This window comes from Palaemon carinicauda, chromosome 38 (assembly GCF_036898095.1).
Source record: "Palaemon carinicauda isolate YSFRI2023 chromosome 38, ASM3689809v2, whole genome shotgun sequence".
In the NCBI taxonomy this organism is placed as follows: domain Eukaryota; kingdom Metazoa; phylum Arthropoda; class Malacostraca; order Decapoda; family Palaemonidae; genus Palaemon; species Palaemon carinicauda.
In genome coordinates this window covers 37,416,666-37,435,969 of record NC_090762.1, presented here as the reverse complement: position 1 = coordinate 37,435,969, position 19,304 = coordinate 37,416,666, and the positions used below count along the sequence as shown (strand labels likewise).

General features: G+C 34.9%; 1 protein-coding gene across 1 annotated transcript; it reads right to left on the bottom strand.

The window, feature by feature from the left end:
* Positions 1 to 9,199: 9,199 nt before the first annotated feature.
* LOC137630292 (dynein regulatory complex subunit 5-like) lies at positions 9,200 to 17,030 on the bottom strand. Its single transcript, XM_068361737.1, has 9 exons — positions 16,976 to 17,030; positions 14,868 to 15,032; positions 14,522 to 14,739; positions 13,393 to 13,583; positions 12,473 to 12,551; positions 11,787 to 11,914; positions 11,195 to 11,379; positions 10,249 to 10,505; positions 9,200 to 9,793 (listed from the first exon to the last, which is right to left on the bottom strand). Exons 1-9 carry the CDS (start codon positions 17,028 to 17,030, stop codon positions 9,491 to 9,493), a joined length of 1,581 nt encoding a protein of 526 aa, XP_068217838.1. The 3' UTR covers positions 9,200 to 9,490.
* Positions 17,031 to 19,304: the final 2,274 nt, after the last annotated feature.

The window sequence follows — 19,304 nt, the reverse complement described above, 5'->3', positions numbered from 1 at the left end:
CAAAACTTTGGGAAGGATATGGAAAATATAATTTTTACAGTAAGAATATAAAATGGTCAGAAAAAAATGAAGAACTGAATAAAGAATGGAAAAATGTATTTATAAGTGATAATATACAGGTAAATACGGATATACTGTACAAAATACTGGAGAAAATTGTTGAAAAATATGAACCGAAAAAAAACAATAAACAAAAGACGTGCATACTAAGAGACAGAAGGATCTTATTTCAGAAAATTAGAAAGTGGAAGAAAAATCTTGCAAAAGAAAAAAATGTGTGGAAAATGAGGGAAATAAAATGTAGGATAGAAAATGCAGAACAAAAGATTATACAGTCGAAAGAAAATGAAAAAAGGGACTTAGAAGAAAGGACACTTCAAAATATAAAAAGAAACCCCAAAGTACTTTACTCATATGCAAAAAAGATGAATAAAGGGAGAATAGAAATAGGCCCTCTAAGAATTGAAGGACGGCTAACGAATGAAAAAAAGGAAATATGCAACATATTAGCAGAAAAATATAAGAGTGAGTTCACGCCAAGAATTGCGAATGAGAATAATGAAACAGAAATGAGAGAAGAAAATGTTGAATATCTAACAGATATAGATATTAATGAAGCAGATATTGTCACGGCTATAAACGAAATTAAAAATGGATCGGCAGCCGGACCAGATGGAGTTCCAGCGATTTTGTTAAAAAAAACTGCAAACACTATCGCAAAGCCGCTTGCAATACTGCTAAGACAGAGTATAGATATGAGCGAGATATATGTTAAACATAAATTAGCTTATATAACCCCTATCTTCAAAAGTGGATCAAGACTAGAGGCAAGCAATTATAGACCTGTTAGTCTAACATCACATATTATGAAAGTGTATGAGAGGGTAATAAAAAAGAAAATAATGAACCATTTGGTCAAAAATAATTTGTTTAATATGGGTCAACACGGTTTCGTACCTGGAAAAAGTACACAGACCCAACTGATAGCACACTATGAAAACATATACAAAAATATGATAAATGAAAAAGACACAGATGTGATCTATCTAGATTTTGCAAAAGCCTTTGACAAGGTAGACCATAACATATTGGAGAAAAAAATGAGAAAGCATAATATTGTGGGAAAGATAGGAAAATGGGTAAAAGAATTCCTGCAAAACAGAAAACAGATAGTGGTTGCAAATGACGAGAAATCAGATGAAGCCCAGGTAATATCTGGTGTGCCACAAGGTACGGTATTAGCTGCACTGCTGTTTGTTATTATGATCTCAGACATAAACTGTGATGTTGAAAACTCCATAGTGAGAAGTTTCGCCGATGACACAAAAATAAGTAGAGAAATTACTTGTGATGAAGATAGGAACTCACTACAAAGAGATCTAAACAAAATATATGAATGGGCGGAGATAAATAGGGTGGTATTTAACTCCGATAAATTCGAATCAATAAATTATGGAAACAGAGAAGGAATGGTGTATGCATACAAGGGACCTAATAATGAGACAATCACAAACAAGGAAGCATTTAAAGACCTTGGTGTAATTTTAAATAGGAATATGTTATGCAACGACCAAATAGCAACACTGTTGGCTAAATGAAAAGCAAAAATGGGAATGTTATTCAGACACTTTAAAACAAGAAAAGCTGAACACATGATTATGCTTTACAAAACTTATGTGCGTAGTACACTCGAGTACTGCAATGTGATATGGTACCCACACTACCAAAAGGATATTGCGCAAATAGAGAGTGTACAAAGGTCCTATACTGCTAGAATTAAAGAAGTTAAGGACCTTGACTACTGGGAAAGACTGCAATTTTTAAAACTATACAGTCTAGAAAGGAGAAGAGAACGCTACATGATAATACAAGCATGGAAGCAAATAGAAGGAATTACTGAAAACATCATGGAGCTTAAAATATCAGAAAGAGCAAGCCGAGGTAGATTAATAGTGCCAAAAAATATTCCAGGTAAACTGAGAAAGGCGCACAGGACATTAATCCACTACGCTCCAGCATCGATAATGCAGCGACTATTTAATGTGCTGCCAGCTCATCTAAGAAACATATCAGGAGTGAGCGTAGATGTGTTTAAGAATAAGCTCGATAAATACCTAAGATGCATCCCAGACCATCCAAGACTTTAAGATGCAAAATACACCGGAAGATGCATTAGCAACTCTCTGGTGGATATACGAGGTGCCTCACACTGAGGGACCTGGGGGAACCCAAACAAAAAATAAGGCAATAAGGCAATAAGGCTGACACTGAATCCATCTTATAAGTTTTTAATCATGCGTAACACGTTATTCATATCAAGGAAGAAAAAATTTCTACATTTCTTTGAAGTTTTTATAGTTTATATGTGAAGGATCTAATTTAGTATTGTTACTGTTCTAGAAATATTTTATCTCAATTGTTTATTCTTCTTTTGTAGTTTGTTTATTTCCTTGTTTCCTTTCCTCACAGGGATATTTTTTCCTATCGGATCCCTTGGGCTTATAGCAGGATGCTTTTCCAACTAATGTTAAAGCCTAACTTGTAATAATAATAATAATAATAATAATAATAATAATAATAATAATAATAATAATAATAATAATAATAATAATGATAATAATAATAATAATATTAATAATAATAATAATAATAATAATAATAATAATAATAATAAATGTATTTCTGAAACAGATACAATTTGAAGGTATATTAAACCCCATAATGTCATCACAAAGCGATTTGAAGAGCATTACAAAACAAGAGCAATCATAAATTTCTGACTTCTGCCAAAGGTTAATGGAGTCGTCCATGGCCTAAGATCTATCAGTGGTGGAAATTTCATCAAAATCCCTTAATTTGTTTTGACGTTATCTTTAAAATGGCCAAAAAGGCAACTCCGAATCTAGAATCCGGATCCGGATCTAGAACCGGATCGGGATCATCTCCAAAATTTAGTGGGGTCATCTATGACCCAAGATCTATCTGTGGTGAAAATTTCGTCAAAATCCGTCGAGTAGTTTTGAGGTAATTTTGTCAACAAACAGACACATACAAATAAATATACCAACTCAATTTTATAACCTGCTTGTCGTATTAAAGGCCAACAACCTTCATCTTTATATTGCAAAAGGATATTGCGTGAAAATGCCTCACCGATTTGTGTACGATATTTCCTTTTAATTTCCTTTTTAGAAAATAACAATAACTTGTGCCATGGCATTTCCAGGACCAGGTCAATGGAATCTGACAAAAGTCCTGAGTGACCAAAGCATATAAAGACTTTAGCCATAAAAGAACTTTTCGACGAGTTTTATGTGATACTTTTTGAGAGGACTTTAAAATGGAATTTTATTGACTCCATACATTTCGGCAATTTACTCGGGTGAAAAGTGACCGTAACAACCACAGTCAATCAGAACAAATATAACGTATATATATATATATATATATATATATATATATATATATATATATATATATATATATATATATATATATATACACTATATATACACACTATATATATATATATATATATATATATATATATATATATATATATATATATATACACACACTATATATATATATACACACTATATATATATATATATATATATATATATATATATATATATATATATATATATATATATATATATATATATATATATACACTATATATACACACTATATATATATATATATATATATATATATATATATATATATATATATATACACTATATATATACACACTATATATATATATATATATATATATATATATATATATATATATATATATATATATATATATATATATATATATATATATATAGTGTGTATATATATATACACAAAAACAAATACAGCCATATCTAGTCCACTATAGGCGTCAGACACGTCCTTAGTCATGTCTGTATTTTGGTCCTTTTCATCACCACGCTGCCCGACTGCGGACTTGTGATGTTGGGAGACTTTACTTTGATTACTCTCAGCAAACCAACATAGTATGGGGCGTCCTGACTAGTACAGACTCCGAAAATACCCACAGTCCTTAAATTCAAATTCTATGAGTTATACTTTTCTTCCTGATGATTTCCTTAGACTGGAATTTACGAAAGGTATCCAACATTTCCAGCGGTTGAAGTAAAATTAATCCCTAAGAATCCTTTCACACTTGGCTTGGTTTTTCTTTTCATGTGTCGATTGAATGTTTTAAAGTCGTCTGGTGTGGTTTATAGATATATTTACTCAAAATGTAACTCTGGGACCTACATAGGATCTACCAGAATGTGAATCATTTGGGTAAGAAGCCATTGTGGTAGTAGCCTATTGGAAATTTCCGCGCTTGACGATCTGCTGGACGGGGGTTCGAGACACTCAAGCTCGATAGTTTCTTGTAGTGTCTGTAACCTCAATATCCTTGTGAGCTAAGGAGGGGGAATTTTTGGTGAGCCTACAGGTCCACCTGCTGAGTCATCAGCAGCCATTACGTGGGCCTCCCTGGTCCAGTTTGGGAGGAGAGGGGCTTGGGCACTGATCATATATATATATATATATATATATATATATATATATATATATATATATATATATATATATATATATATATATATATACATATACATATACATATATATACATATATGTATATATATGGTCAGTTTCTAGGACATTATCCTGCTAACTAGGGCATTGTCAGTCTCTTGCTTCTGCCCTTCATGTGCGACCTTTAAACCTTGAAATCATAAAATTATTGATATATGCACCCCATTCTTCAATGTATCCTAAAGTGAGATTTTGCTCTCACACCCATAACACCCCCAACACCAACCCCTATTTTCCACTTCTCATTATTCTCCTACTCACCCTCACTCCCTCCCCCTCCCCTCAACTCTCCATTAGCTTTTGAAATATTTAGCTTCATTATCTAGTTTGGAAAAAAATGGCCCATTTTGCCCTCTCCCCCTGTTTGAAACTTGTCACAGCGAGTTAATACCGGAGAGGCCGCGCAAACACCCGCAAATGATATGCAAACGGAAATTCAGAGCCCACAAATATTGACGGTTTCCCGCGATCCGCTCGCTCGCGTAAGGCCTTCTTATGGGCTGCGATCTGATGTCTCTTGAAAGAACTTAATTGCTGCGCTTTTTACGAATAGAGATCTTCGACGAGACAACGCTAGCGTTTCTTCTTCTTCCTCTTCTTCTTCTTCTTTTTCTTTAGGGTTGTGGGTGAATATTGGAAACGTCCCTGCCTTGCATTTTGGTGAATTAGAGTTCGAGACCAACTCAAGCTCCATAGTTTCTTGTAGTGTCTGCTGCCTCACCATCCTTGGGAACTTAAAATAGGGGCTTTGGGGGAGCCCTGAGGTCTATCTGCTGAGTCATCAGCAGCCATTGCCTGGCCCTCCTTTGTCCTAGCTTGGGTGGAGATGGAGTTTGGGCGCTAATCCATATGTATATAAGGTCAGTCTCTATGGCAATGGCGTGCTAGCTAGGGAACTGTCACTCTCCCTTGCCTCTGCTATTCATGAGCAACCTTTAAAACCTTTAGTAAAGACTACGAGAAAGTGCCATTCTTACTTATTTAGGGTTTTATTCGTTAATATCATTTCTTTTTTTTATTAAATATCATATCCTACTGATGATTTTGTAACGTGTTCTCCTGGCATTGGCATAGCACCAGATCGATCCCTGGCCGGGGCCATGAGTTCAATCTGTTTACTGTGGATAATTCTGATGTGGTTGAGCACCAAAGTGGGGGTTGGGCTTGTCCGGCTGACGTTCTGATGAGAACTTGAACTGAAACCAGACACCTTTACCCTTACCTCTCTCTGAGGGTTATCGAGATAATGACATAGCCAATTGATTTTTTTATTTTCTTTTGTACTGAGGAAGTTTCCTTAAAAAAACGTTTTTGGTAATGAGAAACAGTATCTACAATGTTTCTCTTTTCTCTTTCCAGATCTTTCGATGGTTTTTCAACAAGTAAGGTAAGTGATATTCATTTACTGACCTCTTTGGAAAGTACAGCATGTCCTTTTCTGAGTGAGGATACCATAACATGGTGAAAGTGTTTGTGTATCGCCATGATCAGCAAATCTGTACATGTCAGGGCTACCCATACTAGGTTGGTTTGCTGGGAGCGATCAGATTAAAGTTTTTCACCATCACCAATCCGCAGTGGCCAACGTCGTAATGAAAACTAGCCCAACTCCAGACATTGATAACCACATGTCTGAGGCCTTTGCCCTGCATTTTGTGTTGTTGTTTTCGTTGGTAAGTATGAATGCAAATTATTCATCCTCATTGGCAATGTCAGCTCTCTCTCTCTCTCTCTCTCTCTCTCTCTCTCTCTCTCTCTCTCTCTCTCTCTCTCTCTCTCTCTCTTTGTGTCTAAGGCCCTCCTAAGTATATTTACCTAAGAGTGGGATGGGCCTCTTTATTAAAAAGGAACGATGTTTAAGGACAACACAGGTATAGAGAAGGGGGTAATTTATAGGGATTTTTCAGTAAAATGTAATGATCAAGACTTTTCCATTTAATAAGGGTAATATAGTCTCCCTCTGTTCCTTTTAATCCCTTAGACTGTATATCCATTTTTTTGGTGTACATCGTATATATAGGAAACTTCGATTACTCTGTTATGGATAGATCTGTTTGTCATATACAGTATGTTCTCTTTTTTTTTTTTTTTTTGGTCTTTTTATTTAATTATTCTAGTGAGAATTTAATTCATTTAGGTATTTAATCCCTTCTCGTCATTTCATCTGCTCTCAATATTTAGGCTGAAATTATGTACGACTTTTAAGACTACCAAAATAGATTTCATGTCTGTCCGATATTCAGAACAGTGAAGGTTATCCGTTATAAGACACCTAATGTGAAGACTGTCAGTAACTCAATCCAACCAGTAGGTGTAAAGAATTTAAAACAGCGAATTGATCCCATCTTACAGTAGAGAATAAAAATGGGTTCTTTTCTCGAAAAGACAGAACTTTCGTGGTGTATATATATATCATCTACGCTTATTGACGCAAAGGACTCGGTTAGATTTCACAGTCATCTCTATACTAAGCTTTAAAATCAATACTTCTCCATTCATCATTTCCTACTTCGCGCTTCATAGTCCTCGGCCAATGTAGGCATAGTTCTTCCAACTCATCTAGTGCCTTGTGGAGCCTAGCTGAACGTTTGGTGAACTAATTGATTCAAAATTGGTTATAATTGGTGTGTTTATATATATATATATATATATATATATATATATATATATATATATATATATATATATATATATATATATACACATATATATAAATATGTATATATATATATATATATATATATATATATATATATATATATATATATATATATATATCCCTTTCCGAGTTAGGATACCTTAACGTGGTGAAAGGGTTTATGTACTGCCTTGATCAGCAAAGCTGCACTGGCTGTGAGCGATCATCTTAAAGTGTCCCACCATCACCAATCCGCAGTAGCCAACGTGGTAATGAAAAATGGCCAAAACCCAGGCATGACTAAAGACACGTCTGGCGTCATTGTACTGCAGTGGATTAGAATTGGTGGCATTTGTTGTTGTTGTTGTCTGATTATATAGTTTAGTAGCGATCAGCAAAATTTCAAGATTGTGATGTGTAGATAATGAGATTGTTGTTATAAAAACGCAGTTTAACGACAGTTTCATCATAAATCGGTATATTTCACAAACAAATATTTTATTTGCAACTTAACAAATTTGAAATATATAATTATCACTCACCTATAGAAAACAATTACAAATAACGTACACGTTAACTATTCATAATGATGTTATTCATTTCAAAATTAAATAACTAATTGATATACATAACAATACGTCATTGGCGAATGGTATTCAAAGGCAATTGAAGTTCAAAATTCCAATTGATCAGATTTTGAAAATAATGTAGCTATAGAATTCATGTAACAGAACTAAAGGAATAGACAATTAGAATGTTTAATTAATTTCGGGAAGGTTAAGTTGAATCTGTGATTAACTGCCTTCTTCGTCGTCTGAAATATTCTAGATTCTTGATTTTTTTAAAGCCGTTCTTGAAAACCATCGTTACATGATGCTGTATCAGTTACTTAGCTATACCTAGAGTTCGCTATGATAAACTGAAATATTGCAAATCATTATTATTGTTACTTGCTAATCTAAAACCCTAGTTGGAAACGCAGAATGCTACAAGCCCGAGGGCTCCAACAGGTAAAATAGCCCTGTGAGGAAAAGAAATATGGAAATTTCAAGTAATTAACAAGTAAAATGAAATATTTTAAGAACAACATTAAAAAAGTCTTTCTCATATAAACTATAAAAACTTTAAAAAACAAGAGGGAGAGAAACATGATAGATTTAGAAAACAAGAGGGAGAGAAACATGATAGATTTAAAAAACAAGAGGGAGAGAAACATGATAGATTTAAAAAACAAGAGGGAGAGAAACGTGATAGAATAGTATGTCCGAGTGTACCCTCAAGCAAGAGAACTCTATCCCAAGACAGTGAAAGACCATGGTACAGAACAATGGTTTAATTCTGGAGTGTCCTTCTCCTAAAAGAGCTGCTTATCATAGCTAAAGAGTTTCTTCTTGAGAACGAATTCCTAGGCAATAAAATCTGCTTATATTCCTTGTAGATAAAACGTTCATCATCTGCTGATTGTGGATATTACATTTGCGCAATACCTATATTTGCTAATTTTAGGGAAACTTTTCAACCTTTTAATTGTATAAAATAACATATCTCTCGTATTTTTTGCTACTAAGGACAAAACAATCCCCCTATTACTAGCTACCATGGTCATTTTGTTCAAAAACCTGCTTTTGTAGATTTAGATAAGACCCATCCTGTTCATCTATTACTGGCGACTATGGTCATTTTGTTCAAAAACCTGCTTTTGTAGATTTAGATAAAAATATCCCATCCCTATGTCGTTTTGGGATAGACTTTTTTTTCGTATTGTCTTTAACTGAAACCTTCTTCGCTAATGTGATCAAAATGTAATTCCTTAATTACATACGAACAAATTCTTTTATTTGCTTGTTTATTCAAAACCTGTCTTCCTACTTACAATTACTTATCCCTAAATGACTTCTGTTGAAATTAAGATTTGAACCTCTGGTGCTTAAGTGTAAAATCATATTTGTCTTCAGCTTGTGGCTGTAACTTCCCTTTCTTGGTGATTATAACCATAATATTTTGTTCCCGTTGTTTATGGTTCGAACGCAATTCTCTGAGGCATCACCAAACTTTTGTTTTAATGTACACCGAACATTTTGCTATTGGCCTCTACCAAAATCCCATCCCTCTTTTATTATTAGTCAAACTCGCCCTTCAACGCCCACATCCAAAGAACTCTTCACCTAAATCATTGCTGGTAAAAATGACTTGAATTGCCCAGGGTCAAAACTTTTCAATGTTCCCATTGACTCTCTTTCACTGCCCAGGGTTCAAATTCTTAGAGAAGAGACAAAGTCCCTCCAGTTCCTCCTCAACCATGAAATCCTCAGGATTAAGGTAAATTCCATGAAGAGGAAGGTAATGCTGAATGTCTTCGTCAGCAGCTTCAGGAGTAAGAGGTGTAGCCAACTTATTCCTTAGGTTCAGCAGAGGATCCGGTAAGGTACGACCCTCTTCGACGTGTCCCAAGAGATATGTCTTGCCATCAAGGTTAGTTAACAGGACGCGACCTCTTTTCGAAACGTTGTTTGCTGCTGATCTCACGCTCTCTGGCGGTTTCTGGGGATTAAACGTTTTTCTTCATTAAGAATTGATTGTTTAAGTTAGAGTAGCAACGAGGCATGCCATAGTATTATCACTAAGGATTTTTTGTAATTATTAAGACCAACTTATCGGTACTGAGCAATCTAAAATTTGTACTACTTTCATCTTTCTAATTGCTTTTCGAAATTTATTAAAATGCAGACACAAAATTGTATTATTAGTACTATTATTTTTATTATTTTGTTATTATCATTAGTATTTATAATAACATTGTTGTTATAATCGTTCTAGTTTTTGTTCTTATCGTTGACGGTGCTTTAAAATTATCAATTACTCAAAACGGTTGTTACATCTCAACACAGTAATGCCAGTTAATGAGAAAATACCAAATACATATGGTCGTGATCAATAACAAATCTTCAACTCTCAAATCTGATGAAAGATATATGGACAAATGTCTCCATTCGTACCTGGCGAAAAGGGTTAGACGCCAAGCAAATGTACTGGAGCATTGGCACTGACGTAAGTGCCTGAGCGACGTAGTGCCAACATTCGTCCATGAGACGGCACCCAGCCATGGACAGGACGTGGAGCTGCCCTCCCTTGGCCGCTCCATCTAGAATGGCTATACCTCCCTCGCTCAAAAGTGGGTTGAGGTCGATTACCAGGGATCTCAGAGAGGGAGCTTTTGCTAATGCCTCGCCCAAGATCTTGGCGCCCTTGCTACCTGTGGAGGAGACGCAGGTCAAGTCCCACATTTTTGTGATCGGGTCATACGAGTTGGTAATGTATACGTGTGGTTAAATCATTCTCACGGACATTTATAAACATCTGACACAAAGACTATGATATATATATATATATATATATATATATATATATATATATATATATATATATATATATATATATATAAATAGATAGATAGATAGATAGATAGATAGATATATGCGGAACGTGAGAGGTGTTGATAACTCAAGCTTTTCCACATATTCTCTTTAAATTTTTCATCTTAAGTGAATAATAAAATCGGACATAGTACTGATAGCACAAGATACAATAACTTTTAAAATCCCGTAGTAAAGTAACGCAACGCATTTTGACAGAGTTTTAAACTAGGGTAAAATTTGAACTATTTTAAGTATTTTAATAAGACTTTAATCATAACATACTTAATTTCCTATTAGGTAATATCCACGGTATTCAAAATCAGTATCTTACTTCGAAAAATTTGGGTATTTTTAATTCTTGTCTCAAGGACAGAATTGTAATTTTAAACTTCTTACTGTCCCAGGGAGAAACCACTAATTTCAAGTATCTTACTAAGTGTCCTCTCAAAAGCATAGCTACGATGCTGACATAAAATCCGAGGATACAGGTCCAAGTCACAATGAGACCAAGAAGGGAAATACCCACCAATCCGGTTATGGAGAAGACAGAGTGATTGCAAAGAGGTGGAGGTGATCAGGTCACATAAAACTGGGAGGGACGCGCACGAGATGAAATTACTCTGAAGATCCAGCTCCTTCAGGGTTTCGTGGCTCTTCAGATTCCTCAGCAAGACGTCTGTGCGATCGTCGTCTAGACAACTTTCGTAGACGCTAAAGAGTAGAGAGATAAAATATATATTGATAAGCAAATTATTCTCTACTAATGTAAGCGACCCGTCAAAAATGACTGCGTAATATTTAGATATATGCACACACATTCAACCCTTCCCACCTCCTCCACCTTTCCTAACTACATCCCCTCTCACCAAGGTATGAGTACTCTCTCTCTCTCCCTACACGAGTAACGGTGGGAAACCGAGTAGTTATACGTCTTGCCACTGAGCGTGAACACACACACGCACACATATATATATATATATATATATATATATATATATATATATATATATATATATATATATATATATATATATATATATATAAGGGAGATTACTGTCTAAAAATGCCATCGACAGTCTATATGCAAGGCAATTTGTACATTACAGAAAGTTCCTCACCAGAGACGAGTGATTTTCCCGGATAAAACAGCTGCCGATAGAAAAGAAGCGTCTTGTACAGAGATACCGTGGTCCCCCCAACAGAGGTCGCCTCCCTCCACGACTGTTTGATAGCGTATACTTAGACCCTGTGATGAGAAAACAGAGATGAGAGTGCTGAGATGGATTATGGGGATATCACTGCTTGAAAGATTGGAAAATGGTGAAATAAGAAGAATGGCAGGCATAGTGAAGATTACAGAGGTGATCAGAGTTTCACGACTAAGATGGTGAGGATGGATGGTGAGGAGGGAGTGAGGAGGGATTGGGAGGAACCTGGTGTGAAGGAAAAGATCGAGGGGAAGGCAGAGAATTAGATGGCGAGATAACGTGAAGCATGGAATGGAGAGAAAAGGTTTGGTAGAAGATTATTACTTTGATAGAAGGTATTGGAGAGGGCGCATCAGGCAACCGACCCCTTAATGTAAAGATAACGGTGAGAAAGAAGACGTAGGCCGTGTAAGTCGACATTGGTCTCGTTACCGTTGAGTATTCTACTTGAATGTATTTCCCCCCTTTTTACACATATTTATAACGTGTAAATCTCCGAAAAGAATGTCAAGATCTAATGCATGCACCTATTAGTATATTTTGGTAAAATGCTAATAGACCCTTTGAGTTCATGTAATAGGATCACGACTGCTTACCTCGAGATTTGGCAGAGCTGTCAGGACGTCGTACATATTCAGATGTTCAAGACTTCCCTGCTCCTCGTTGGCGCTGTCTCTGCAATGAAACAATGACTTGCACTACATGAAGCTATTGGTTTAGAGAGAGTGCCTTGATTCATAAAAGCAATGTATCTTTACTGATTTCCTTCGACCGTAAGCATTTGTGAAGAATTCCTAGTCTTCCCTCACTTAGAAGTATAATAATAACTTTATGAAAAGATCGAAGGGACAGGAATCAAATACCCTATCTGGCCAGGGACTGTAATAAGAAAAAAACGATGTAAGGATCTAAACGCCACTCTGCTAGGTCTTGCCTTCTTCGAAAATAAATGATAAGGTTATAGAAACTAAATACTGAAGCAGAGAATAAAAATAAAGCTTTATACTAGAGGCCACGAAATCACCACAGATCCGTGGAGGAAACCAGAGTAAAATTGGGACGAGTTAACCTAACTGGTGTAATGGGACCTCTTGTGTACTCATAACACCATCACCTTATATGTCAATAAACAGGCCTGGTCAGCAAACGCTGAATTTGAAAAGGAGATCGTAGAACATCAATTAGCGATGTTTGCATTTTATTCATATACCTTTAACCCACCTGTTTCTCGTTTTAAAGGTCACTCATGAATGGCAGAAGGAAGGGACAGTGACAATGACTTAGCTAGCAGGACAATACCATAGGGACTTACCATATATACATATGAGACAAAGGAAGGCCAGGCCTATATGCTCCCCTAAATTCCCTCCCCCCAATCTTTATCTCACAAGGAGGGTGAGGCTGCAGACACTACAAGAAGCTATCGAGCTTTAGCGGGATTCGAACATTGAGAAAAGACGTTTCCAATGGGCCACCACAACCCGAATTTAATAAGTGCTGTGCATTAGGGGTTTACCTTCTTGCCTCCTTGCTTGGAGTGGCAGGTGCAAGCGAGCTCAGGTGTAGATACTTCACGTGGTTCTCGCAAAGCTTGAGCAGAGGTGCCAGAAGCCGCCATCCTCTCTTGTTATCTGACGTGGCACTGATTGCTTGGGCGAGATGAGTCTCGAGATAAGCTTTCTGCCATTGATCTTCGCATCTTATGACCTGTTTGAGTAGGAGATGAGTCGGGTCATTTTGCAACAGTAAAGGGAAGACAGTTGTGTGGTTATCGATCGAAATTCAGTGATTCGTTAAAGTGGATAATAAGTTAAAAGTTGCTGACGTGATGACAGAATATTCGGAATTTTTAAAATATTGATTTTCATTTTTATCTTAAGTGTTGCTTCTCGTTGCTTGGGATTCCCTAATTCTATGTTGCGTGAAAGATAGTAATTCAAATTGTATTTATTGTAGTACAATGAAAAACTCTGGTGTGTTGACTTAACCATTAATGAATATAGTAGACATTCTGACTATGTCCCATTTTAGTTACTGATGAAAAATTGTTATTCGGTTGATGGAAAGTTAGTAGAACAAATGCTAATTTCAGTTACTAATGAAAATATTGGAATTCAGATCATGTAACCTGTGGGTTCACAGTTGGACATTACTTAACAAGTTGAAAACCAGACGAATTCTGACGAGACCTGTATTTAACGTCACTTGAAGTATTATTATTATTATTATTATTATTATTATTATTATTAGTAGTAGTAGTAGTAGTAGTAGTAGTAGTAGTAGTAGTAGTAGTAGTTGTTGTTGTTGTTGTATTACTACCAGCTAAGCTACAACCCTAGTTGGAAAAGCAAGATACTATAAGCCCAAGGGCCCCAACAGAGAAAAATAGCCCAGTGAGAAAAGGAAACAAGGAAATAGATAAACTACAAGAGAAGCAACAAACAGTTAAAATAAAATATTTCAAGAACAACAACAACACCAAATCTCATCTTTCATATGTAAACTATAAAAACTTAATGAAAAAAGAGGAAGAGGAATAAGAACAGCGAGCCCCAGTGTACCCTAAAGCAAGAAAACTCTAATCCAAAACAGTGAAAGGTACAAGTCTCGTCCTTCAGAAGTGATGCCAAGACCTAACAACTAACATTGATTGGGGGAAGCCCAGCAGAAAGAGCAGCGTATGGGTGTGAGGACGCCGTCTTCGTGGGCGTGTGCCTCTTGCTGGAGCTGCTGCTGCTACCTATGCGACTCCCTCCTACGGGAGTTTCTCCTCCTTCGACCTCTCCTTTTCCCTCCTGCTTTCCTTCGGCGTCTCCATCCCCTCTGTCTCTCACTGTCCTTTTTCTCCGGTTTTGTTGTCGGACTGCGTAAACATATGAGTTTGAAGGCGAAGGCAGTCGAGTCAAAAGTGGTTTAAGTAATCTCTTTAGTCTCAAATAGTTTAAATTTCACGAATTTCCTAGTAAACTGAAATGCCATTCCATTTCTTACCCTTCAAACGTAAGTTTGGTGGAGGATAATGAGCCAAGGCCCTCCTCTTCCAATAGGAATCCTCCAAGGGCAGAGCCAAGGCCGTCGGAAGAGGAAGATCTAGTGGAAGAGCTTCACACACTTCTCCTAAGTCCCGGGAATTTAGTTTGGACAGAGGCGTATACTCTGTAGGGGGAAAGTAATTGTAACTTAGGATAATGGCGGTCACTGGTGATGATTCTCTCTCTCTCTCTCTCTCTCTCTCTCTCTCTCTCTCTCTCTCTCTCTCTCTCTCTCTCTCTCTCTCTCTCTCTCTCTCTCTCTTTGTTTTTTTTACTTTTTAGAATATCCGTTCTAATTTAAAGTCTTTTTATAAAGAGGTCAAGGCAAAATATTTATCATGTGTGTAGGTATATTTAAGATTCCCTTATTTGATTTTTTATTACGAAAGCAACCGATGATGGAGTATTTTTAAGTAGTATCTGCTTACTATCAGAGTTCTTAATTTCCCAGACGAAAATCAATATCATTACAATTTCATTAAATCCCAATACGACCTGAGGTCAATATTTTACATGGCTCCTTTCCATATATATATATATATATATATATATATATATATATATATATATATATATATATATATACATGTATATATATATATATATATATATATATATATATGTGTGTGTGTGTGTGTGTGTGTGTGTGTGTGTGTGTGTGTGTGTGTGTGTGTGTGTGTGTGTGTGTGTGAAGCAACTGGGATAATCTTCGAAGGAAAACGAACAGTAAGAAAGTATTAACGCAGAAAGGTTCATAAGTATGAACTAGTATTACCTCCTCGTTTTTTCCCAACAACTGTATCTTGGAAGAGCTTATTGTAGTCTGGCAAATGGGGGATTAAATGGAATTTATAAGAGTAAATGTTTTTTATTTATGAGTATATTAGAACTGTAATAAATATTATTTTTTTAAATTTCAACTATCCCGAACATTGACATTCTCTGTCTATTGTCTATACGTTATACCCTTTCGCCTTTTTCTCTGAAGTGGCAAGACATTATTTGTATTGTTCCTTATCCGTTCTTATGTATATATACATGTGTGTATGTATAAAATATACTGTATATATATATATGTATATATATATATATATATATATATATATATATATATATATATATATATATATATATATATATATATATGAGTGTGTGTGTGTATGTATAAAGATCTCTGTATTAAAACTAAAATTAGAAAGCCTGAAAATTACACACACACGCACACACATACACACACATATATATTTATACACATACATACACATATATATTTACACAGACATACATACACATATATATTTACACACATACATAAATATATATGAATATGTATATATATATATATATATATATATATATATATATATATATATATATATATATATATATATATATGTGTGTGTGTGTGTGTGTGTGTGTGTGTGTGTGTGTGTGATTTTCAGGCTAGCTTATCTTGCTTGTAATCGAGATATTTTTCTATTAACAGATGAAACAGACTATTAAACTAAGATTCCACTGGATATTCTTGTCATTGGCATCAAGAGAATTTAATAACTGGAGATTATTCTTGAATGAACGTTGACGAGAACTTCGACATCTGTAGTTGACAGAGTGCTCCTTTTTATCAAGCGATATCTCTGGGTGATTAATGTGTCTTATTTTTTCCTAGAGCATTGGAAATTTCAATTATTAATGTTGTTATTTTAATTATTCTATTTAAATTTCAATTATTAATGTTGTTATTTTAATTATTCTATTTAGCCTTATTATTATTTTGCCTTATTATTATTTTATTTATTATGATTATTTGTATTATTTGAATTATTTTAATGGTTATTGGTATTTGTAATTCTTGCCTATATGTATTATTACAGTGTACTCTTAGGGTAAGTTATTTTTCCGGTCAGTGCCCTTGCAAGTCTGTTTACATAACTAGTATTTCTTGCATTTAACGCAAATATCATAATAACACGTATAAAGCCAATGCCGAGTACTCACCCATAATAGAGAAAATAATATTGACATGCATAAACACCAACTGTCCATTAAAATGCAATACAAACTCACCGTTGATATTCTTCAAGATGACTTTCAAACTGAGCACACGGAGTTCTGGGACCATTAGAGCCACAGATGATTGCAAGTTACCCGAATTAGTAAATAGTAATGTTGAATACTTTAGTGAGTTTTGTAGTTGCTGCACTCACAATGCGCTGTTACCACCGTTGACAGAAAATCGTGATGGTTGTTTATACTGTAACCATGGCAACAGGGAGCTTTCTGCTCGTTGAGTAGCACTGTTTATTTAAAACAGTAGGAGTGGAGTAATAGTTAGTGATATATATATATATATATATATATATATATATATATATATATATATATATATATATATATATATATATGTGTGTGTGTGTGTGTGTGTGTGTGTGTATGTGTGCATATATATATATATATATATATATATATATATATATATATATATATATATATATATATATATATACATACATGTGTATATATATATATATATATATATATATATATATATATATATATATATATATATATATATATCCCTTTCTGAGTGGGGATACCTTAACGTAGTGAAAGGGTTTGTGCATCGCCATGATCAGCAAAGCTGTACTAGTCAGGGCCACCAAAGTCCCCCAACATCACTAATTCGCACTGGCCAGCTTGGTGATGATATTCAAACCCCAGACATGAATAAAAACATGTCTGAGGCCTATGTCCTGCAGTGAACTTATAAAGGCTGTATTTGCTGTTGATGTTGATGTTGTTGTTGGTGTGTGTGTGTGTTGGTGTATAACATGTGCTTTAAATATCCAAAATTTCAAATTGACTATATCCTTGTCATTTAGTTCCAATAGGAGGTGGAAAACCATATATTTTTTTTCACAATAATGTAAGAATATTCACACTGATAGACATGTTTGCTCTGAAATTATTTGAAAATTTTGTCTGCGAAATTTTCAATCCATCCTCTTTTCACAATTGACGTGTGGGGAAAGGAACCCATCTATTTTTACCTAAACTGTCTTTTTCAAATAATGTGAACCAAAAAATTTAGTTTTGAGTATGGAAGCGACATTAAGTATTCAACAACTTTCAAAATAACACGGGCATCCTTTGTATTTACAGACCACAAATCAATCCGATTATCGATAAAGTCACATATTAGATATTTCATATTTCGCTTATGCCAAAGGTACTTTTTGAATGCTTACCAACTAACCCGTCTGCTGAAGTACGATATGCTCAGATCTTACATTTCCTTCACTTTGAGTAAGAACTTGAGTCTCTACTCCTCTTGGTAGTTTTCCCAGCGACAGCTAGAACTTCTGGCAATCCTTCCAGCATGGAGAGGGTGATATATTGGCAAATATACTGCTCAATAGTCTCTTTACATAGTAGCTATGGGCTTCCTGGAGAGAAATGCTCTTCGACCGTTGCTTCTGTTTTCGTTTTTCCTCTTGTATTTTAGTTGCTCATTTGCTTATCTTTTTCTATAAAAACATTATTTTTTATGCACTTTCCGGGGATGAGGATCGAAGAAAGCCCTGTCAATATAACTGAGAATGTGTGAAAGTCTTTCACCAGAATCTCCTATTATAAAAGACTAGTGTACGCGACCTATCAAAAATGACGACTAAATATTGTTAGATATGGACACACATGCACCCCTCCCTCTCACTGGGGTACAACTATGCCCTCTTCTTCTATCTGAGCGGCGGGGAGAGCTGTGCGTGACCGCACACACACACACACACACACACACACACACACACACACACACACACACACACATATATATATATATATATATATATATATATATATATATATATATATATATATATATATATATATATATATATATATATATAGCCAGATAATTTTCTTTATTATATAGGGTAGATTAGTATTTTTTAAATATTTGGTTATTTTCCTATTATTTTCAACTAGAACAGAATACTTAGTGTAACTCTGTTTTTGTATTTTATAAGTAGTGCAGTGCTCCACTGTAATATTAAAACTAGTGTTTTCTGGTTTTCTAAGCTGATTATATTTACCTGTCTTGTGAAATCTCTGCTTATAATTTAATTTTTAAGTGGGATCTTGTAACGACCATATATGACCCAACTCCAAATACAATAATCAAAGATATGCCTCACAAGAAATGTTTCTACCATAATTTGTGCCTTAGAGCTAAATCTTAATCTTTCCCACATGTTCAGTTGTTAAAATTAATGCTTATTTACTGTTCTTTTTAGTGTAAGTGTCTGGGTCATATTTGTTTGTCTATAGTAAATTAGTTATTTTTTTTTTTTAATTTTTATCCCATAGACAGCTCATATATATAAGAAAATTACAT

Excerpts from the sequence above, each read along its gene's own strand:
- LOC137630292 (XM_068361737.1), bottom strand. The coding sequence starts at position 17,030 with ATGGTCCCAGAACTCCGTGTGCTCAGTTTGAAAGTCATCTTGAAGAAT. Across the intron at positions 15,033-16,975 it reads CATCTTGAAGAATATCAACG|AGTATACGCCTCTGTCCAAA; the intron begins GTGAGTTTGTAT and ends TTCCCCCTACAG. Across the intron at positions 9,794-10,248 it reads CGTCTAACCCTTTTCGCCAG|AAACCGCCAGAGAGCGTGAG; the intron begins GTACGAATGGAG and ends TTTAATCCCCAG.